This window comes from Pogona vitticeps, chromosome 1 (genome assembly GCF_051106095.1).
Source record: "Pogona vitticeps strain Pit_001003342236 chromosome 1, PviZW2.1, whole genome shotgun sequence".
Classification (NCBI taxonomy): Eukaryota; Metazoa; Chordata; class Lepidosauria; order Squamata; family Agamidae; genus Pogona; species Pogona vitticeps.
The window spans coordinates 329938451-329962423 of NC_135783.1; the positions used below are offsets into that span (position 1 = coordinate 329938451).

Genomic DNA, 23973 nt, shown 5'->3' on the forward strand with positions numbered 1-23973 from the left:
GTTTTGAGAGTTTGGGCGGGAGAGTGGTGGTTGAGAGTGGATGAAGGAGGATGTTTGTTTAAGAGTTAATAACACTGGTTGTTCTGTCAACATCTGTAACAATAAACAATTTCTATTTAGTTCTTTTAAAATGACACTTGCCTGGACTCCGTGATTAATAATAAACAATGTTGATGTAATCAACTGGTGGCAGCTGAAAGACACGTAGCATGAGCTCTTAGTTTGGTGAAACAAGCAGGGGCCACATGGGAACGTGACAGCCACATACAATATCAAAGACATTTTTGCTTGCTCCTCAGCTAATGTGATCTATGCCATCTTTTCCCACAATGCCTCTGTACTTTACATAGGACAAACAAGAGAATCTCTGCAGAAATGGATCAACAGTTACAAATCTGACTTCACAAACCACAACAAACAGAAACCTGTTTCCAATCACTTATCTACCAGGACACTGTAGATTTAAAAGTCACTATTTTAGAACAGAACCATTACAAATCAAGAATACAAAGGGAAACAGTTGAGATAAAATTTATACGCATAATGGACACCCATATAAATGGACTGAATATAAGCCTACGTTTCTTAAGTCATTATGAAATGTAATACTTCTGGTGTTATCTCCTTCCACTTTTAATTTCTTCATAACTACCAAGCACATCTCGGATCGCAAGGTTCAAAGGTAAAAACTGCTAATATTCCATACATTATCAAGTGTAAGGTAGTGTCACTGGAGACCAAGATCATTCATACTGTTGTATTTCCAGTCACCACGTATGGGTGCAAAAACTGGACAGTTAGGAAACTTGACAGAAAATAATGGATTTGTATGAAATGTAGTGCTGGAGGAGATCTTTGCGGATACCTTCGACTACTAGAAAGATGAACAAGTGGTTCTTAGATCAAATCAAGCTGAACTATCTCTGAAGGCAAATGTTGAAGCTGAGACTGTCCTACTTTGGGCACATCACGAGAAGGCAGGATTCTCTGAAACAGACAATAAGGCTGGAAGAGGTGGAAAGCTGCAGGAAAAGAGGAAGACCAAATAATACAAGATGTATTGATTCCCTAAAGGAAGCTACAGGCTTGAGTTTATAAAAGCTCAACGGGGCTGTTGAGAACAGGACATTTTTGAGAGTGATCATTCATAGTCACCCTAAATCAGAAAGAACATGGCAGCACATAATAATATAGATACAAAGTGCACATCACCAGATTTTGCTATATATTTTTCTTTTGAATAGTTGTTAATTTATTTATCCTAAATGTTGCAGTCCATTTGATAATGCAATTTCACATGTGCTTTGTATATTGAATATAGGCTATGTCAATTGTCCAGTGTACTTCACAGTTAAATCTTTATACATATCATTTAGTCATATAAATAGTATGCATTGCAATGTATCTTAATTCCTACCCTCTAATATATATGTTAGAATGGGACATGGTGGTGCTGTGAGTTAAACCGCAGAAGCCTCTGTCAGAAGGCAGCAAGGTCAGAAGACCAGCCGTCCTAAGATCAAATCCACGTGACAGAGTGAGCTCCCATCACTTGTCCTAGCTCCTGCCAACCTAGCATTTCGAAAGCACGTAAATGTGAGTAGATAAACAGGTACCACCACAGTGGGAAGGTAATGGCGTTCTGTGTCTAGTCGCACTGGCCACGTGACCACAGAAACTGTCTATGAACAAACGCTGGCTCTACGGCTTGACGGGAATGAGCACTGCGCCCTAGAGTCGGACACGATTGGACTAAATTTCAAGGGGAACCTTTACCTTTACATATATGTAGATGCTATACTGAGGCATAATTAGCTTTTGATACACTTGGTTTCTCTATTGTTACTTCCTTCACTACTAAGGAAGTGAGCGATGCTGCTTGCTAGCTGAAGTTACAGTACTTGTGCCTATGCCTCCCACTTCATGTTATGGCCTGGCACAGCTTTTGCCCATGTACAAGAAGAAACAACAGGGAGCTGTTACTTCAGATCTCATGACATGTATGGAAAATGCCTGCTGTGGACCAGATTAAACCTTGTCTACATTTTAAGAATACACTTAAGTAATTCTGTACATCATACCTAAATGCTTCAATGATAATCCTCTCTGGCAACTTTGGTGCAACAATACTGAAGGCTTTTTTGAAGTCTTCAAAAGATAGAAATCCTTTACCTTGTTGGGAGAGAGGGAACAATGTAAAAACTGCACACTGAAAAAATATTTAGATATTTAGAACAATGTATGTCTGAATCAGAATTTAAAGGCACCTTTTGATGTTATTGAAACTAAGGAATCCAAGAGTACATTTACCTCTCATTATTTTCAGAAAAGTGCATGAAAGCTCAAGTCCACTGAGTTCAGAACTGTTTGTTGTGATATTACTTTAATTTTCAGGGAATATTGGGAAATACAATAACCCACACTTTCATCATGGATTAACTGAAGTGTTTTTATCATGGATTAAGCAAGGAATTACTGCAATTTTCAGTCTTGGAAAATCCTGAGCCTTATTTGCTGTTTAACAGAAAGGCAGAGTTGGACAAAAGTTTTAAAACAGTCCCAAATTACCAGTTACTCTTAGCCAGCTTTATGATAGGGTAAGAATCTTGCACATTACTTTGAACTCCTGAAAAAAATGACAGGATTAAAGTGAAACTGACAGTTTCACTTTATTACCAATAAACCATGAAAACGTTGTTGTTCCACATGGAAGAAAGACTTACATTGTCTGTCAAAAACTGTGAAAAGCTGCCTCACTTCACTACAGTAAAAATGTGCAGGCTTCTTTGCACTCATGAGTTTTACAAATTCTTCAAGTGATACACCTAGAAAAGTGGGAAATGGGAATATAGGTGAACAAAAGCAAATTGTTATTCCTCCTACTAATATAGCATTCATATTTCAAGTTCTACAGTAGTTTTTCTTTGTTCATCTAACTAAACTGTTTTCATGGTGAAAACGTGCTGCACAGAACTAAATCCACTTGGACTTCCTGGTAGGTATATATCTAGATTCATGAGCCTGGATTTTGACCTCAGAAATGTAAAACAGAACCAGAAATATTATGTGCATGAGGCATTTATATTAATTACACAGTTAGCAGAAAACTAGAATAAGAGTCCACAGAAAACGTTCTTTCATTCTAGATTTCACATGAGATTTCTTCAGTTTCTCTCAATATAATATTTCTAATTACACAAATGCTGGATGAAATCGAATTGTCTGTCCACCAAAGGCATGGACAACATTTGAGGACCAGATTGTTCCTTCTATGTGCAAAGTCCATAATCTGCTTGGAAACTTTGGTACTCTCATGAGTAAAACAGAGAGGCACCACAGGAAGGAGAAGTCCTCACACAAAACCATATGTTGCCCATTATAAGTATGTATGGTAAGAGTTGGTATTCAGTTCAAATCTAATTCAATCTTAGATGTGTATAATTTAGCAATATATCTGGAAAGATCATTCAAATCACAACAAAGGATTGGCCATTCCTACTGAACAGAAACCATGTTGCCATATTACAAGAGAATGCTGAGCTCATCTTATCACTGTAACCACTGCACAATATTCTGTTCTCTGTGCAACAGGTTTCTTGCAAAACCTTCCCATAAGCATGTTGATGTCCCTACTATTCAGCTTTTGGGAAGAGAAAAGGTAAGTGCTATCTTCATATCTCAGACACATATGGCTTTCATTTACTTTTCCTGAGAAAATTTCTATGTTCTCCTATAGAGTTAAAAACTGTTCATTTAAACTGAAGCTTCTAGTCCTAATTTCAGTTTTTCACCTGTATGCTTAACAAGCTGACTGCAAGTGTGTGAAACAGAACATGTAGGCACACACAAAAACAACTGCAACAAAATATAATTTCCAATTCCCTTATGGCTTTATGTCACCACCCTTATTTCATGCTAGGGGCAGCACAATTCCCAGATAAGAGCACTACTCTATTTCCATAAAAATACTATATCACTATTTTCTCTCACACACTCTCTTGGCTCTTACTACTAAACATGAACCAAAATCCAGCTTTGAAGCGAACGTCCAACATGTGTTTCAAATATTTAATAATCAAAGTTGTGAAAACCTATCTTCAAATCCTGTCGAGTTTTACTTTTCAAGGTCTTATCACTGTTACAAAGATGAATGAATGTTCAACAGCTGCATAATACCAGATTGACTTTGCTTCACAGAAGCCATGACTGAATCCACTTCCACCTGAAACAGAGAAAAATAACAACATAAAGGAATGATCCAACGTATTTCTTTAAACTTGTACACTATTTTTCTTCTTCCTATATGTAACGTAACTCTGTAACACTATTCAGACAATCTTATACATAGTAATTTTTAATGCAAATGTTTGTTCCTTCCTCTAAAAATTAAGGACACGATTGAGCCAACTTTCTCTTTGAGAAAGTTTGGTACAGTACCTGCTTAAACGTCCTTCATTGTATCAATGAGACTTCCGGGTATATAATGTTTCTGTATTTTTCCAGAAATGTTACCAGGTCCAGATGATATCCATCCAAGCCACTTTGAGAACTTCAATAATGATGAGCCAACTTGGTGACCCCTTCTAAGATTTTGTACATACTTAAAAACAGTTTACCATTCCCTTCTTCTGGAGTGCTCTATAGCAGTGGTCCCCAACCTTGGGCCTCCAGATGTTCTTGGACTTCAACTCCCAGAAATCTTGGCCAGCAGAGGTGGTAGTAAAGGCTTCTGGGAGTTGTAGTCCAAGAACATATGGAGGCCCAAGGTTGGAGACCACTGCTCTATAGAATTTGGCCAAGACTACTCAGGCTGGCTGTTCTCCTGGGAGGCACAGTGGGGAATTCACCTCTCATCCTAGGACCTCCACCCAGCTACCTAAACCACTCAGCTATCCAGCTAGCCCTAGGAACTTAAACATGAAGTTCCTGATAATCTGATAGAAAAATGCTACGCTTCACTAAGAATAGCATCTGCACTAGAGGACTATGGAATAGTGAAACTTTAAGAAGGAGTCTAGATGGGACCAGTGAAGTGACAGCCTACTTAGTTTAACATTGGCTCTGTCATGATCATGGGATATGTATTTAGAAGTGTGTTATGAGGATGGGATATGTAGTCAGAGGAATATAAAATGGAGTCAGGATGGTTCTGTCTAGAGATGGTTTGAAGGACTTTTGAATGTGTTTTTCTTAAGCATCATGCGACTGTTTTCCTGTGACTATTATCCTGAAAGCCATGTTGAGGGGCTGGGGAAGACTCAACATTCCACCTATTACAGAAGACAAACAACACCTGCACTCTCATGGGAATAATAGATGGGGAGAGGTGGTACAACCTCCAAAAAGTTAATTGGTTAACAGTAAAGGGGGCCAAGAATAAGTGAGGAGTTAGGAGGTTAGAAAATGGAAGATATGTTATGTGAATAGAGGCTTACTGACGATGAATGGAGACTGATGATGTTTTTGTGTGGTTTGGTTCTGAGAAGGAAAAAAAGATGTGAGGGAGGAGAAAGGAGCAGAAGGGGGGCTAGCCCACTATAGCCTTCCCTAGATTAGCTTTTAGAAGTTTATTATTTTAAATGGGGAATAGTTATTTTATTTAACTGCAATAATCTTGAATATGTTCTTGAATGCTAATGCTTTTGCAATATAAACTGATTTTCTATGAAACTCAATTTTTCGTAATAAAAATTAATCCTTAAAAATCCTTACTGAGGACTGGTCTCTTGAACAGCAAGGTCTGGCTAACTCCAGTGGTGAAGAGGGCCACAGATTTGCTATCATTTAAGAGTCCTACCTCACTGAGCGGTTGCGAGTTCTAAGGAATCACAAAGCTCAGGTGTCTATACTTGCTAAAGTTCTAAGTAAGTGCAAAGTGTTCTTTTTAGATCAGACTTCTTTCAACGGGCTTATGCTACGCACTGCTGGGGTGTAGGGACTTGGCCCAGCATAAAGGCGGTTGATAAGTGCAAAGAACTCTCTGACCAAGTGCCCTGTGATCCCTAAGAGGGTCGGGAGCATTACAGGCTCTTCTTACATTCTCCTGTTCCTAAAGCTTTGGAGAAATGATGTCTAATTCTTCTTGCCAAGTTAGTTGCACACTGCCACTTGACAAGAGAAGAGTCTACTATAGCCAACAATTTAAGCTACAAGAAAGTTTTCCCCTTGGAATTTAAAGAATCATGAGAGAAGAGAACCGAAATGGCCTAGGAGGAAGCACACTGCTAGGCCATTATCAGAGTTTTATCATCTGCCATCCATGGTCCCAAAGTCAATACGATGCCAGTTAAAATTTGCATCTCAATACAAACAGCACTGAAAGAAAGACAATGCCTGTAAGGGTGGATTGTGAATTTGGATGTACTCTACAGGTATTTCTGTGCAACATTTGTTCTTTTTCTCCTGAATTAGACCCTGTCATATAAATGGGAAAAGGTCAAATTATAATCATTCTAGAAAAAGTAAAAACAATATTGTATTGATAGCTGTCCAAGAGAGCAAATGTGATAATTAAAATGATAATTGAACAGCATATCAGTTATTCATTGAAAAACATCCATTGGCTAAAGATTGTGAATTTAATGAAGTCAGCTGCAATCCACAAAAACTGATGATAAATAAAACGTGTTAGTCTTATGATGCCACATGACTCTTGTTGTTTTCATATTAATAGTCACTCTAAAAATTTTCCACTAGGAGGAAGCATCTGTACAGATACACCTTTATGTACCAAAAAAGTACAACCTATGTTATTTTGTAAAAAAAAAAAATAGTTTGTGGAATTGCACTTTCAAAAAGAGAATAAATGCCCCCAAAAATCTAGAAATAACAGTGACCATGCTGAATCTCAGTCTGAGATTCTTAACACTGCTGGCTTCTTTACTTCTTATTGAACCATTTATTACCCACTTTAATGGTATTTACCCATTTTAATTTATTACCCATTTTAATGGTGGTAGTATATCTAACATATTTCTTCACAAAAAAGCTATAAGCCTCTGTAAAAGATAATTTCATTGATAATTGTTCTTTAAAAGAATAGCAGTTGTAGATTTTCTAATAAAGTGACAGGGATAAAATCTTACCAAATAATCTTTTACCTCTGAAACTGAAATCTCTAATAAAAGCATTTAACAGTGACACCTCATGGTAATAAAAGGCATTATTTGGATTCAAATATTTATTCATGGTGATATTCATGAATAAATGAATAATAAAAATAAATAAATGCATTCACCCAAAATTTTATCTGAAACTTTTTTGACTGCATTGTATAGATGGGGTAGGGAGGACATGCAGTGATGTCCTAAATATGTATGTTGAGAAATAAATCCCATTGCCACAATCCTTAGTAATGCCTGCAAGTGTAATGCAAAAAGTGTTGTATTTGGAGGGAAATCGCCTGAACATAAGAAACTACTAGATGTATTATCTTTTGTGTACAGTACTGAGTTGTGCAACTCAGCATGCAACAGACACTGTCTACAGGTGCTTTTTTTTAATTTGAGGCCATCCACCATCTGAAGTTACACCACTTGCATTACAACAATGTAAAATCCCAATAGGATTTTGATCACTGAATTAAGTGGGGCTGAACACCCATAGTTAAGACTGTGCACCTATACCCATTTTTCCGGACTAAAGCCAAGCTGATTCACTAGGACTTCTGAAGAGACACAAGAGGTTTTGTGGTGTGCTTTTAGGATCAAGGCAGGCTATGTTAACTTATTGGTACGGAATTTTTTTGAAAAACTTATACTTAAAACAAGAAAAATCTCATATAAATGTATATGTGTCTGAATAAAGACTTTAAATTCTAAAAAAATTTTAAAATATGAATGTACAAGAAAACTTAAGTTTACCTTTCCTGGAGTAGTACAGAAATCATGATCAACAAAAAAGCTCAGTTCTGAAGTAACTCCCATTTTCCTGGTCACAACCAACTTAATAGCAAATCAGTTTGTTACTTCAGTGGTACCTCGCAAGACGATTACCCTGCAAAACGATGAATCCGCATGATGATGAGGTTTTGCAATCGCCATTGCGCTTTGCAAAACTGTGTTTCCTATGGGCGATTTTTGCTGGACGATGTTTCAGTCCATGCTTCGCAAGACTTCCCCCCCCCCGGGACAGATGCTTCGCAAGACGCTGATTTTTACAGCTGATTGGCGGCTCCACAAAATGGCTTCCCTATGGGTGATCTTTGCAAAGCGGGTGTTTTCGGGACCGATGGATGCTTCACAAGTCAGCGATTTTTACAGCTGATTGGCGCTTCACAAAATGGCTTCCCTATGGGCAATTTTCGCAAAATGATTACTATTTTCCCCATTGGAACGCATTCAACGAATTTCAATGCATTCCAATGGGGAAACACTTTTCACAAGATGATGTTTTCGTTAAACAGCAATTTCAATGGAACAGATTAACATTGTCTTGCGGGGCACCACTGTATATCCAAACTGGCCAGGCAAGTCAATCAAAATTATAAAAACATTGCTTGATATTATATAACAGATGCAAGTTTTAGCCAAAAAACCTAAGTAACTGTTAAATATCAACATAGTATATATGCTGTTCCTAATATTGCCAGGGTTTGTAGCTCTGATTATATTATTTTTGAAATCTGTAACTGCTTATAATATTGCGTGAAATTCTTTAGTAGTAGTAGTAGGAAACCATTAGTCTCTGGGTGGAAAGCCCTCCTACATACTTTCTGGAACATGTGAGCCTCTCCCTACATTTCTCTCTTATTCCTGGTCTTGATGTTTATGCAGCCAAACCTGTGCCATCCCTACACAAAAGAGCTCATTAGAATTTCAAAGTTTACAGAAATATACTATGCTCACACTACTCTATTGAAAAAATAAAAATAAATCCAGTGGTCGAAAATCCCTGAAGAGGACACCAGAAATGGCTCAATGAGAGGCAAGTATATTCAATGGCGAAGGGATGCTAGATGAATGTTGATGGGGGGGGGGGAACAGAAAAATGGATGGGGATGGAATGATGCATTCTTGTTGTGGGATATGTTGACTGATAGGAACACTGAGCAGGAATACTCCATGCTACAAAATTTCACACCAGGTCTTATGCGGCCACCACAGTAGTTGGTCTTTTAGTGGGGGGAATTAAGGAGTACTTTAAAAGTATATAACTAGAAGTAATAAATATATATCATGTTTCAGTACAAATATGACATGTACAAGCTGTAGCATAGCCATGGTCTTCTGTTGGGATGCAATGTTGGCAGCTTTAAAATGAGACAGTGGGAACCCTAATGCCAATGTGTAAACACATGAATTGTCAGTACAAAGTAGGAACAGTTTTTGGGATCAAACAGGAAGTCCGGTAAAACCCTCCACTGAAGAGTTTATTTATGCTCCTAACATTTTATAAACTATATCAGATTATTTCACTTAGTATGTTTAATTACCGTAATATGTCAGTCCTCAAAATAGGAAAGAAAGAAAGCCAATGGTACCTTTGAGGGCTTATACCCAAAAAGCATCACTACAGCAACTTTGTAGTCTTCTCTGTTTAAATATCCTTTCATGTCTTCATCACATGCCTCAAATGCCTGAAGAAAACAAAGATGAAGGTGATTTTTTAAAAAAATTCCGTGCCTGCTTTGAAAAATGATGCATACTTAAACATCCATAATTTGAAACACTTAGGGGAAACAGAATGGGTAATCAATCAGGTCTGATCACCATTCTGTCCTGAATGGTTCTGCACACTTTACAAAAGAATTTTCTGCCTATGATGTAACCTGGTATCCAAAATTAAGTTTTACAATCTCTGTTACTTACCAGTATTCCTTTCCCCAGTGGAAACCTCAGTTTACACTAACTTTACATTCAAATTATAATAAATATACTGTTTTCAGATCTGAAATATTTACTTAGATATTTAGATATGAGATATTTACATCACCCTTCAACTCAGAATTCCATGTTTTCATTTACAGTGGCAGAATAAAAGGTGATCGGGTAGAACAGTGACCAGGAAATAGTGATACAGAGAGCTAACATCCATTTTACTTTTAACATGACTAATGTGGCAAGAGAAATGTGAGACAAGAGCAGTACAAGACTACCACTGCTGAGCAACAACCAATGGAAAGGGTCCTCCAGAACATAGGAAAAAGTGACAGGACAGCCCTGAGCTAGTAGCAGCTGCGGCAGCTACATGGAGGTACACAGCTGATGACTGGTCAAGAACCTTGCATCCAAGCAGAGCCCACACAATCAGTCAGCTCCTTCTCCATATCTTCTGGTGGAAATGTGGGCCAGAAAGCAGGTAAAATTATGTTGGATCAAACCAGTATTCAGTTCTCATAGTAGCCAGATGCATATGCAAGCTTCAACTTCATACCGTTGATCACCGTTTTTGCAACTTCCAGTTTTCTTTTATTGGTGACAAGTCATTTGATTTGATAGTTACACTGGAGATCTCTTGGCAATAACTGGCTTCAAAGCACTCACAGTTTTTCAGCTAGGAAATCTAAATCCAGTATTTGGGGTGGGAAATAAATTCATTTTAGTGAATGAAATTGATAGCAACAGGGAAGCAAATGAAATTCTAAAGCCAGTGTAACTTCTACCTTCAAGAACACACAGGCAGGACATGAAAGCAAAAGAAGCCCTCTGTAAATGTCCCCTAGGAACTGGTATTCCATGGTATGTTGGCACTGATAGAAATTATATTTAGCCAACATGACTATTAGCCCTTAGTGGCATGATTTTTACTATCACCACCTCATGCTATGCTGGATACATTGTTTTAAAGGCAAAAATATGCTCTGGTAAATAGCTAAATATCAAAAATCAAGAAATGGGTACTGGGGGCAGGGAAAGAGAGAGAGAGAGAGAGCAAGCAAGCCTACAGCGCTTTTACAGCATCATATTTTTTTTTCAACAACTGCTATATTTTTTCAACAGCTACTAATCACAAAGAGTAATGAATATGCTGTCAAAAGCAGTCATGAATTAGACAACAGTAGGACTTCAGAGATACATTGCTAATTCAGAAATTCTCTAATATACTGGATCCATGTGAAATATAGTGTAAGAAGGGCTAAAAGTGAATCAGATTTTTCATTATCTGCAGGCAGAGATCTCAGCTTCTTGGCATCATGCTTGCTACATCAACATGCAAGAATATGCTTATAAGGTAATCTAAAAAGGAATGAAAAATGGCAGCTTGCCTACTGGTTATCTCTAAAACACTTTATGTAGAAAACTTAACAAAATGCATGAACAAATTATGAAGTTCCATCAAAACACCAGGACTACTTTTGAGTTATGAAAAACAAAAACAAAAAAGATTAGCTAATAGCTTTTGCTATTCTTACGCCTTGAAATCATCTCTAAACACAATAGAGATGCTATGACCTTCACAGCAGGAAAGTATGAAGTAATTCTCACATCCTAGAAACCCCAACACAAATTGCTATCTAGCTATAAGTATTCACTGAAATCTGAAAGCTGGTAAGTTTAAGAAAAACTAAAATTCTTATAATAACAGTAGAACAAATCAGTAACTGCCCAGAAAAAGGTGCCATATTGCCTTTTAGTGGCATTTTAACATAAAGTTGAAGGTAATTTGATGTCTGTAATACTAAACACACTTTGGGAACAAGCACCATAGAACACAATATGACTTAATTCTGAATAAACATACAGGAAATAAGATTGAAGTGTTAGTCAGCCTTGGCTGAATTTCTGACAAATAAAATTTCTTGCTATAGCTTATCATTAGAAGCCCTCCACTTTGTCCACAGTCAATTCCTTTTATGTTTAGCTTTATTTAGAACCAGCATGTTTCAAGTTACAGCTGGTTTTACTTCTACTTGTAGTTCAGATTTATCTTCAGCAGGATACACACCTGGCATCGAAAACTCATCATATGGGGAGCAAAGGTGGCAAAGTGTAATAAAAAGTGGAGGAGAGAAAGGTCATTGTCCTAATGTAACACCGTCCTTCTAAATCAGGGGTGGGCAATTAATTTCTATAAGGGGGGCACATGAAAAATCTGAACTATGTTTGGGGGCCGAACAAACTTTACTTAAAAATAAAAGGAAACAGTGATGTTATGATTGTTTTTATTTTAACCCTGTTAATCTTCACAAATACTAAAGAGATTTTTTGCGGTTTGTTAAAGATAAGCAACTGATCAACTTTAGACAAAAAGCTATAAATGGTTTTCATTTTCAAAACTGTCCACAGGCCGGACAGGAGCAGCTCATGGGCTGTATGTGGCCCTAGGGTTGCACTTTGCCCAGGTCTGTTCTAAATCATGTGGGAGCCTTTAGATACATCAGAAAACAGCCATGACTTAACTGAATGAACAAGTACCCACTTTTGCACTTGACTCTACCCACCAGTTGTTCTTGTGTTTTCTCCCACCAACCACAATTGGCATCACACACCACTGCTTTCAACTGGTGCTAAACCTGTGCATTATAGCTTGCCATTTTAACTTTCTCTGAACTTTGTTTCTTCTTGACTATATATTAGAAATCTGCTTCATAAACTCAGCTACTGCCCTAATTTATATGCATGGAATGGACTTATTAATGCATTAGTTCATTTGAAAAAAGGATTTACAATGAAACTGGTAGTAAGCTGGCACCTCAAGAACCAGTTCTGTTACACATGAAGCCATGATTCTGGCAAAATCAAAGTGAGTTTTATCCCTTGCTGCCCAAGTGGCTGATGTGGGCAGAAATATTCAGCTTTGGCTGAGGTGCTAGTTGTGCCCTTTGCTCTAGAAGCTGACTCTGGCCACAAAGATCCATGCCTTAATCAATTCCTATTTTAGATTAATTGATTATCTTTTCACCCATATTGAAAATAGTTTATTTGAGGCCAAGTTCAACCCTAGTAGTACCTGTGGGGATGCATATCAACTGGGCAAACAAGAACATTGATTATGATTCAAGTTAAACAGCTAGACTTGGATTCCCGGATGAGAGCAACAATTACTTTATACAGTATTGCCTTTTAATAATATACGGTGTCTCTTTAACCACTTTTACCACTGTTGTATATTCATTGTTCTAAACTTTAAATATTGTTTTTTCAATAGCGTAAGCCACCTTGGGTCCTTTTCAAGGAGAAGGCAGGTTGGTCTCTCTCTCTCTCTCTCTCTCTCTCTCTCTCTCTCTCTCTCTCACACACACACACACACACACACACACACGAAAAACATGAAATAAACTTAGTAGCAAAAAAAAAATCCTTATCGGCAGCCAACATAATCAGAGAATTCTAGGAGTTACAGTCGCTCAAAATTATTTTTTCTGACCCATGGTCGTGGTGACTATCCGAAGGAGGACCACAATTAGTCCACCTACCTTAACCCACCGCCTTCTATGGTGTTCATCAACATTCTCCAACCCACCACCCTTTTCGGCTTCCTCAAGAGCTGCACACATGGCACTCGACAATCGCGCCTCCAAACCGTATGAAAACCTCCCTTAGCAACCAAACCACGGTAGTTCAACTTCCTCGTAACAACGAAAACTCGAACTCTCATTGGCCAGAAGCGCAGGGAACACCCACGGGAAGAACAGGCGGGAAAGGACGATTGGCTCCTCTTCATTCCTCGCGGTGTCTCAGCAGCCGGGCTGATTGGACAGCATTGTATGTCAATCTTCGATTCACTGCCGGCGAATGACCTCGAAACAGGAAGTGTGCTCTCTTGAAACCGTTCCCGTGGTCGTTGAGTTTTTCGCCTCACGTTCCTGTGAGTTTAGAAGAGGAAAGAGTAATTAAGAAAAGGGTTTTTTTTTTCTTCCCGAAGCGTTCTTGGGAGCAGGTTTTAAATGTATTGCCTTTTCCTTCTTTTTCCCAGGAACCGCCACCACCTCGGGTGGTGTTAGTGGTCTGGCAAAGCCCTGCTTCGGGGACCCTACTAGTTCCGTACGTTATACATATCTATAAAACAGACTTTTCAGGCGCTTGGCGCGCTTTTGGAATATTATTTGTTCCGAAGAAGGAAGAAAAACCCTTAGGTTATTACGGAGGAGTAGGTAAATACGAACTACCCGTATGAAAAGAAATCAAGCTTGGGCGGGTCGTCTTTCAAGCAACTACTTGAGCCCCTTGTTACCCTAATTACCGCCAGGCTGCTTTTAGATTAACTGCCCTGTGATCTCCTAGCCCCAGAGACCTTTTCTCAATAGGTCTTCCGTGGGTGGAGAATCGTGTCTCCCCTCTGAAATACAGCGCTGGGAAGCGACGAGCATGTGCGACAACGCTGTAGGTTCCTCTTTTTGAAGAAGAGCCGAGAAAGTTAAGATTCGCAATAATATAGCGCGTTGGCTTTGGGGTGGCTTGTGAAAAACGTGCGGCAAGGAAAAGGACCGACACGATCGTGGATTTAATGAATTGGAGTTTTCATGAGAAGGTGGGAGACGTAGGACCCCCGTACACACACACCTCCAACCCTCAAAGCTTGTCTAGCCGGATATTCTGTTCTGCCTGTTCCATCAGTGTTTTTGAAACAACGTGTCATGTCTCAGGAGAGTGAGCATGGGAAATGGACAGTGTCTAGTAGTGATGAAAGTGGAGATGAGAAACCCGAGGGAGAGAAGCCCCTTACTTTGCCGCAGCAAGGTGGCCAAAGCAAAGAAGATGGGCCCCATTACCCTTGTTCAGAGGCTAGGAAAGCTGCACTCAAGAGAAAATCATCCCCTTTGAAACATAAGGGTGGGAGTTTTGCACAGGAGATGTCTCCTGCTCAGAAAAAGAAGCCTTCTCAAGATGGCTTAGGTTGGTGCCTTTCTAGTAGTGATGATGAGGATGATTTCAAAAACCAAAGGGGAAAAGAAGAGCTGGCAGCCAAAGGCAAAGAGGAGGAGGAGCGTTGTACTTCAGAGAAAACAAGGACTGTTCTGAGCCAGGCATCTGCAGAACCATGTGACAAAGCACAGGACACTTGGGATCTGCTGAATGATGGGAATCCTTTCCGATTCTTCCTCACTAAAGTCAAAGGAATTAAGCCAAAATATAATTCTGGAGCACTGCACATAAAAGGTGAGAAATGCTGAGGCAGAAATGCTCCCTCAGTGAGTGAATTGATATTTTAAGTATTCTGTTTTACAAAGAACTTGTGTAGTTTTTTGCAGCTAATATGTGGTGAGATGTGAAAGTTTGTACACATCACGATTACTAGTAAGGTGGCCTAGGTCACGTGTACTTAATTTGTACATGAGAACATGAAGTTGAATGTATACTTAGTTACCTGTTAGATGTGGGACGTGGTGGCGCTGTGGGTTAAACCACAGAAGCCTGTGTTGCACGCTCAGAAGACCAAGCAGTCGTAAGATCGAATCCACGCGACGGAGTGAGCTCCCGTCTCTTGTCCCAGCTCCCGCCAACCTAGCGGTTCGAAAGCATGCAAATGCAAGTAGATCAATAGGGACCACCTCGGTGGGAAGGTAAAACAGCGTTCCATGTCTAAGTCGCACTAGCCATGTGACCACGGAAGATCGTCTTTGGACAAAACGCTGGCTCTATGACTTGGAAATGGGGATGAGCAGCACCCCCTAGAGTCGAACACGACTGGACAAAAATTGTCAAGGGGAACCTTTACCTGTTAGATTTATATTTTGTCTTTTTTCCAGTGTGCTCAAAGTGGTGTATGTTGCTTCCCTCCTTCTCATTATAACCCCACAGCCACAACCCTGTGAGTTTAGGTGGGTGAGAGACAACAATGTGCCCAAGATTTGTTAGTATATGCCATGGCTCCATGGCACTAGCATCTGCATCTCTAACGCCTGTTGCAGTACTATAGCTACTGACCACATTGGCCCTGTGTAAATCAATCACTTGGAAAGCATTGAGTTGAATGCAGAGTGATATAAAAGACCTGTCTGTTTGTGATAGTAATTCATGAATTGTCATATGATGTTGCAGTCACCAAGATACTGAACGTACCTATCTTAATCAGCCTACCACACGTTTTAAATCCAAACAAGATAGTCTTGGCTATGTCAGCATTCCATCATAAAATCTCTCTGAAGAAGCTAGATTGATTTAGTTTAATGTTACCTGGTTTTTAAACTTTCTCAATGGTTTTGTTGATTTTAAATGTATTAGCTCCATTTTCTGTTACAAAAAGATGACATTTATTTACCTTTAAATTCTACAGTGTAGTGATGTTTGTAAGCCACTGTTGGATCCCTTTTTGGGCCAAAAGATGACATTGAGGCTGAACTCCTGTTGCTTAGCTTAGTAGGTTGCAACTAGAGTAATCTCATTGAATCAGTAGAGCTTATGGAAGAGTTGGCTCAACAAATCCCCACTGATTGAATGGAAGTACTCTAGTTATAATTTGCTATGGTCAGCAACAGGATTTCGGCCACAAATAGTGACTGAAATACTGTTTGTATAAGTTTTATGGCATAAAGCCAAGGCCATTTTTTGAAAATTAAAAAAAAATCCAAGGGCATTTTTTGAAAATTCCTATCTGTCAGCTGTATGTTAGCTGACAGATGGGAAGAGGAAGACTTAACTTACACTGTCAGTAGAGTCATTATTTGTAAAAACAGCATAACGTTAGGACTTTGAAAAGATCACAGGGGCCATTTGTATGATTATGGGGGGGAACCCATTTGTTTGTAACATTGGGTGAAATCCTATTCATGTATATTCTGTGGCATAAGGCTGGTGTTGCAATTTTTGAGATTTAAACATTTTCCCCTACTATTCTGAGGCCTGTCATTGGTTGCCTGTCGGTTGCTAAGGTCAAGTATGCTTTTCTTTCAGTATTAAAACCCAAATTTTTAAATTTATGACTAATGTTACTAAAACAATTATCACATGCGCTCTTTCAGTAAAAATGCTTGCTTACTGTAATTGTTACTTTTATAACAGATATTTTGTCTCCTCTCTTTGGGACTCTTGTATCTTCTGCTCAGGTATGTTCAAATGATCATGTCACTTGTTTGAACTAGAGTACAGTGGTGCCTCGCATTATGACGGTAATTCGTTCCAGCGAAATCGCTGTAGAACGAAAACATCGTAATGCGAAATAAAAAAGCCCATAGAACGCCTGATTAATGCGTTCCCATGAGCTTGAAACTCATCGTCCAGCGAAGATCCTCCATAGCATGGCCATTTTCGCTGCCCGTGCAGCGAGGAATTCGTCCCTGAAAAGAGCGGGGAGCCATTTTTTTTACCCGGTGGTCATTTTGAAACCGCCGATCAGCTGGCTGAAAATCATCGTTTTGCGAGAATCGGTTCCCGAAGCAGGGAAGTAATCATCGCAACACGAAATTCCCCCATTGAAACCATTGTAAAGTTCGTCGTAATGCGGTTTCATCGTTAAATGGGGCGCTCGTCTTGTGAGGCACCACTGTATAGTATTTCTCATACAGCTGTTATCCTTTATGATTACGAGCTGTTTGAAACTGTTTTCTAATGTTGTATAGAAATCCATTTAACTCCAATCCAATTAATTTAGCCTTGTATTTAACAACTGCTATTTATCCTAGTAGCCATAAGCAACAAGGAATTCTATGAAGGCAAGTGACCAGGGTTGCAGAGGAAGGATAGATAGTCTATTGTAGTGCTTCCCAACCTCGAGATCCCAGGTGTTCTTGGACGACAACTCCTAGAAATCCTGGCCTGCACAGCTAGTGGTGAAAACTTCTGGGAGTTTTACTTCAAGAACACCTAAGGACCCAAGGTTGGGAAACCATGGGTCTATTGATTTCTGGGATAGCCTGGGCATGGAAAAAAGAAAACTGTTCCTTCAGTTCCATCTGCTCCTCAACAACCCACTTGGTAGAAGGCAACTTACTGACTTATAAAGCGGCTAGAATCCTGTGCTTTCATGTTATCTGTAGAGAACAGGATTTCTTCAGCCTCCATGGAAACACAGGAAACCAAGTAAGTTTTATTGTGGCTTAATTAACATATATCAAGCATCTTATTTAAAGATGTTTGTCTTACAAAAGACTGATGTTCAAATGTGTATTGTTTCATTATGTACATAGTTGCTGTAATAAGGGGGAAAGTATGTCTCTAAAATGGTAGAACAGAATTGCAATTTTTAGCATGGAAGGGATTGTCACTCTCGAATTGGCCTTCTCAGCCACACTAGACGCTGTTCCAAGTCCTCCATACAGAGCACTTTACCATAGTCTCTTGAGACTGAAGGATGCCTAATATAATCTAAAAATCGTAATTGGAGAAACAGAGACTATAGAAATAATATTGACCATAGAATGTCACATAGTAAACTTTGCCTTGTTGAAAAAGCATTTCCTCTCCTTACCTCTCTGATGTTTCTAACCATGATTTGTTTTTCTCTCTATGGCCAAGTTTAACTATTGTATAGATGTGGAGTGGCTTGTCAAACAGTATCCAAAGGAATTCAGGTATGTTTTTCTGAAAAGGCTTTATTCTTACAGCGCCTCGGTGTTTCTACGCTCCATTTGAGTAGTCTAGGCATCTACTTCATCTTTTAAATTCATGCTTGCAAATTTATTATTATGGTCTTTTACCAACAGGTACTGTTATATTTGAAAAGACTGCAGACAGTGGCTAAAATCCTGCTGTGGAAATATGCAAAAGATGTAACTTGTAATGATGAATTGTTATTGAGTTAAGTAATCTTCATAAGCATTATATGTTGTATATTGAGTTGTGCATCTTTTGCGTAATTATGAAACAGAACTTTGGCCAAATATTGTATTTAAAATATCTGGCACTCTTTGTTCTCATAGTTCCCCCCCAGCAATTTAATAGATTAATACTCACCCTTGTGGTAATGAGTTTAGTTGACTGGATTGAGCTGTTGTCCACATATTAGCTTTCAGTTCATAATATTTGGCACAGTAGCTATATTGAAGAACTTTATTTATACTAGGATCTGCCTGATGTGATAGTCGTATGAAATGACATTTGATTCTTTTAGACCACTAAAATGTCAAAAAAATTTGAGTTACCCAGGACTGTTGCCCAGATTGGATATTTACATAGCTGGTAAGATAGAACAAAAAGCAAAAAAATAAAAAATAAAATAAAAAAATCAAAAGCCCGTGGAACAATCATAGTCAGATGTTAAGGCCAGGTTCTGTTGCTTAAAATGAACTTTAAAACTGATACTGCAGTCTGTTACAGTCTGCTTGTATATGGTTTCTCCTCACGATTTATTGTCTTTCTCCAGTTTTTTAAACATAAATCTTTCCTTTAAAAAATTATTTAAGCAGTTTGCAAGATATTATTAAAATGATAGATTGCTGCATTTGGAGAAAGGTGGATGGAAATCACAATTGGTAACTTTCATATTTCCTTTCTCATTAAAAAAATGATGAATATATCATGGGATTTTTTAACTTGCATATAATAATAATTGTATGCTATCAAGTTAATTCTGACTTAGGTTGGACTTTTTCAGGGTTTTCTATGTATACTCAGAAGTGTTTTATCATTCCCTTCTTCTGGGGACTCTCTCTGGGACAGTGCAGCTTGCACCAAGTCATACAGGCTGACTGTTCTGGGATGCGCTGTGGGGAATTGAACTCCCACCCTCTTGCTCCACAGCCAGATACCTAATCCATTGAGCTATCCAGTCAGCTTTTATTTGTATACTACATTTAAGTATTGCAAAAACCTGGAGGATTGTTTTCATGGAACACTCAAGGTGACAGTATTGCTTGGGCAAAAGGATGTTTCCAGGAAACTATCTTCCGTGGTGAAAGCACCTTTGATGTAACTCCATCTTGCATGGAATATCTTTTTCTGATTTGGGAAGATTCTTCCTTTTCTGTCCCCCTTTCCCATTTGTGAGGCTCTGAGGCCTGATGGGCAAGAGGGATGAGATAGGTTCCTGGAAATCTGTTCTGCCAGTGCACTGTTGAATGTTACCCTTATAAATGTGTAAAGTTGTTCAGTGTTTAAGTCCAAGAAGTCTATCTAAAGATGTTTCTTTTGTTCTAAGGGACAGACCTTTATTAATAGTCCATGGAGAGAAACGAGAATCCAAGGCTGAGTTACATGAACAAGCATATCCATATAAGAATGTCCGCTTGTGCCAGGTAATTATACTTACCTTCCCATATAATGACCAAAAAAAAGCGTTCTGTATTGTGATCTTCCAGGAGTGTGTAGAAAATACGCATGATAAGGCAACTTTTAATCAAGAAATGTTCTTCCGTGGTTTAATTTATCTACACTGAGTATAGAGAAAGTTTTGGGGGATCTATATGCAAATTTCACACTGTTCTGAGACCTTCCCAAAACCACCCTGCGTGCATGTCTTTGTATCATGTACTAATATGTGACCACAACTATGTACACATGTATATACACATACTATGCAATGCACTATTTATTTATTTATTTATTTTATTTCTATCCCGCCTATCTGATCATATTAGACCACTCTAGGCGGCTTACAGTAAAAACAACAATGTAATTTTAAGACTTTACAGCAGAAACGTAAATAAAAAATAAAGAACAGAATAAGAAAAAAAAGATCGTCAAGGGTTTTCTGTTGGGAAGGCCCGCCTATACATCAATGTTTTTAGTTGTTTCTTAAAAATGCCCAGCGAGGGAGTCGCGCGAATCTCAGGGGGCAAGTTGTTCCAAAGGCGAGGAGCCACCGCCGAGAAGGCCCGGTTTCTGGTCTTTTCCTTTCGGGCCTCTCTCGGCGTTAGGCTCCTCAGCCTTATCTCCTGGCTCGCGCGAGTGACACGGGTAGATCTAGGTGGGAGAAGGCGTTCCGCCAAGTATCGAGGTCCTAAACCGTTTATTTAGTACAAATCCCCTTCCAGCAAACACAATTACTGTAACTGTAAAAGTAGCTGTATTCCTTCATCATATCTTGCCCATTTTCTGTAAAAGCTCCCTTGTCTCCACACCTGCTTCTTCTGAATTTTCTTCCTTGAAGTGATAGTTTTGAAAATTAACTTCCAGGATGTCTGAACATCCCAGCACAGCGAGCCTTGCATTAACATCAGGGTCTTTCTAACAGCTTGCATTCTAAACGAACTCTCATTAAATACTCCCATGTGTATTTTCATTGCTTCTGGAGTTTGTGATTCAATATAATGAAAAGACGGAGGAATAAAGGGTAGTGAACTGCTGGGAATTTTTCATCCTGTTTCCTGACCATTCCTTAAGGTACCTTCAGTGGCAACTGTGAAGGACCGGATGTGAATAAAAGTACATAGTAGTATTATTTTTGTCTGCATTTCTCCTTTTAAGAGGCATTTGTAAAGTTAAATACATTTCTATTTTTCCAATTTTTAATTGCTTCTCTATAGAAGCATGCCCACCATTGCACTGTCTTGTCGATATACCCAAAGAGGTTTAAATCTAACATCTAGCAAAATCTGTAGAGTGACTTCTAGAAGTTCGAAATTATAGGTCTGATATGAAGTGAGAAGGATATAATGCAATTTGTGTTAAGTCCAATAGGGAGCAGTAGAGCTAAAGCAAGAAAGATTTGCTTTTCAGATTTTATTTATATTACTATGGTACAGGTCTGGTACCTGAAAACATTTTGAAAATATTATTCCTGTTACAGGCGAAGCTAGATATTGCCTTTGGAACCCACCACACGTAAGTAATTTATGGCATCTAAAAGTCAGTTATGGACATTCCTTCTCGGACATTGCCATACATCTATTTATTTTATTGCTGTCTCATGCAGGTAGCCATCTGTGGAGGAGGCACCTCACAGCACTGCCTAAGATACGCCCCCAGCCATTTACAGTATAAGCTGTCATTGTTTGTTCTCCATATAATAAAACTACACACCTCATAAGATATGTTCAGGTGCTGATAGTTTATAAACTAGAATTCAGGGAATCCCATATGTGTACAAAGGGGATCATTGGCATCCCCTTTAGTTTGTTAAGTCTCCAGTGTTATTAACAAAATAACACTTTAGAGCTCTCGACCTGCCAGTTGAGGCATCAGCTGAAAGGAACCAGAACATACTCAGGCCATAAAATATACAGCCCTACAGAACTTGGGCAAGTGGTCTGGAAAAAAGTTGTTGATGATGATGTGTCATCAAGTCAATTCTAACCTATGGGGGCCCTTTCCAGGGTTTTCCGGGTTGAGAATACTCAGAGGTGGCTTACCATTCCCTTCTTCTGGGGTCATCCTGGAACTGTGCAGCTTGCCCAAGGCCACACAGGCTGAGTCTACTCATAGGAGGCCCAGTGGGGAATCAAACTCCCAGCCTCTGGCTGCACAGCCAGATACCTGAACCACTGAACTATCCAGCTAGCTTACAACTGCAATAAAAAGAGGTTCAATTCTGTTATTACTCTTAAAATGCAAATAAACTGCCTACAGAAAAAGGGCAAATATTTAATTACAATAGAGTTGAAAACTGTACAGTGGTGCCCCGCTTGACGACGATAATGCGTTCTAGCAAAATCGCTGTACAGCAAAATCGTCGTCAAGCAAAAAAACCCATTGAAATGCATTGAAAACCAGTCAATGTGTTCCAATGGGGGAAATACCTGATCATGCAGCGTAAATCCTCCATAGGGCGACCATTTTCTGCTCCCTGTCTTGCGAAATGAGGTCAGCAAAACAGCAGGGAGCCATTTTGAGAGCAGCCGATCAACTGTTTTAAAATCGTCGTGATGCAAAAAATTGGTTCCCGAAGCAGGGAACTGATTATCGTAAAGCGAAAAAACCCCATCTGAATCATCGTTTTGTGATTGCTATAGCGATCACAAAAATTTAGTCATAAAGCGATTCCGTCGTCTACCAGGGTAATCGTCAAGTGGGGTACCACTGTACTTCAGTTCTGCTGCTATACCTTAAAACAGCCTAAACGATCAAGGCAGCAAGTCCCTAGTTAATGTAGTCTAAACTCCATTAACAAGTTGATACCATATATTACATTCCTAATCTCTTGATTGATCAACAGTGGGCTGGGACCTCAAAATTTAGCACATCTTTGCTTGGTAAATACTGGTAAGGATGAGACAGTTTCTTTCTTTCTTTATTTATTTATTTATTTATTTATTTATTTATTTATTTATTTATTTGATATATACCTCGCCCATCTGGCCTGTAAGACCACTCTAGGCGGCTTCCAATATAGTGTAAACAATAAAATAATACAGAAATATATAAATTGTACTATGACAAATACAATGCAAAGATAGAATAGAAAATAAATAAAAAGAGAATAAATAGAAAATCAGGTATTCACTGGACGGAAGGCCTGAATATATAGCCATGTTTTTAATTAAGTTTTAAACGTGCCCAGAGTGGGGGCCGCGCGAATCTCAGGAGTGAAATTGTTCCAGCCCTTTTCCAAAGCCATGGAATAAACTGGGTAACCAGTCAACACATTAAGGTGTGTGCATGTTGATCAGTTTAAGAGCATGAATATTGTTAATTTGAGTAACCCAACAAGTGCTAAATATTTGGCCCAGACTAAAATGTCAACTGGATTGGATTTTTGCCTCTTTTTTTAGTTGACCTATTACAAATTTATTACATGACTTGACAATGCATTACTTACAGGCTGCTTTTCTCTCCATAGAGGACTCACACTATGTTTGAAGCTCCTTGTGTTACAAAAGTAGTTTCTGAACCTACAGTTTGAATCCAAACTCACTTTGGTGATAGGTGGTAGAATCATGGAGTCTAGAGTGGAATTTAATACATTATGGAGATGGAGATGTTTGGATCTTGTTTTATTGCTGTTCAGTTCTTTGACATTTTATTTGAATAATTAACTTTTTTTAAAAAAATCCTCATTTTGCTCAAAAGTAGTATTTCAGGTTACTGACTGTATAGTAACATACATGATACATTCAATTACTAAATGAACTATTGCTTTCATTTAAAAAAAAAATCATTGGTTTATGGTGTTAGCCATATTCTGTTTGGTCTTCAAATGAGTCAGCAGCAGGAGATGTGTGTTATTTCTCCAGGACATTTTCCTTCTCAAGTTCCAGTTTCTAAGGCAACTTGGCTC

At 38.8% G+C, this 23973-nt stretch overlaps 2 protein-coding genes across 12 annotated transcripts in view; one reads left to right on the forward strand and one right to left on the reverse strand.

Annotated features, from left to right (window-relative positions):
• The window catches only part of EFCAB11 (EF-hand calcium binding domain 11), a 52167-nt gene extending 38625 nt beyond the window's left edge, over nt 1-13542 (reverse strand). For 4 of the 6 annotated variants that reach the window (XR_012082646.2, XR_013540790.1, XR_012082648.2 and 1 more), the window contains exons 1-5: nt 13358-13542; nt 9482-9577; nt 4177-4222; nt 2724-2825; nt 2082-2172 (exon numbers count right to left, since the gene is read on the reverse strand). Coding sequence is in view for 2 of the 6 variants with exons in the window: in XM_072986553.2 (XP_072842654.1) it covers nt 2082-2172; nt 2724-2825; nt 4177-4222; nt 9482-9577; nt 13358-13438 (416 nt within the window). In the remaining 4 variants the exon portion in view is untranslated. Of the gene's footprint in view, nt 1-865; nt 1023-2081; nt 2173-2723; nt 2826-4176; nt 4223-9481; nt 9578-13357 lie in introns of all 6 variants that reach the window. The other 2 variants (XR_012082644.2, XM_020807577.3) reach the window with 2 other exon arrangements.
• A 109-nt stretch (nt 13543-13651) lies between these two features.
• The window catches only part of TDP1 (tyrosyl-DNA phosphodiesterase 1), a 28998-nt gene continuing 18676 nt past the window's right edge, over nt 13652-23973 (forward strand). For 3 of the 6 annotated variants that reach the window (XM_020807598.3, XM_020807601.3, XM_072986541.2), the window contains exons 1-5: nt 13671-15041; nt 16884-16927; nt 18336-18391; nt 19957-20053; nt 21547-21581. In XM_020807598.3, the coding sequence (XP_020663257.3) occupies nt 14519-15041; nt 16884-16927; nt 18336-18391; nt 19957-20053; nt 21547-21581 (755 nt within the window). In that variant the 5' untranslated portion in view covers nt 13671-14518. Of the gene's footprint in view, nt 15042-16883; nt 16928-18335; nt 18392-19956; nt 20054-21546; nt 21582-23973 lie in introns of all 6 variants that reach the window. The other 3 variants (XM_020807599.3, XM_078383725.1, XM_020807600.3) reach the window with 2 other exon arrangements.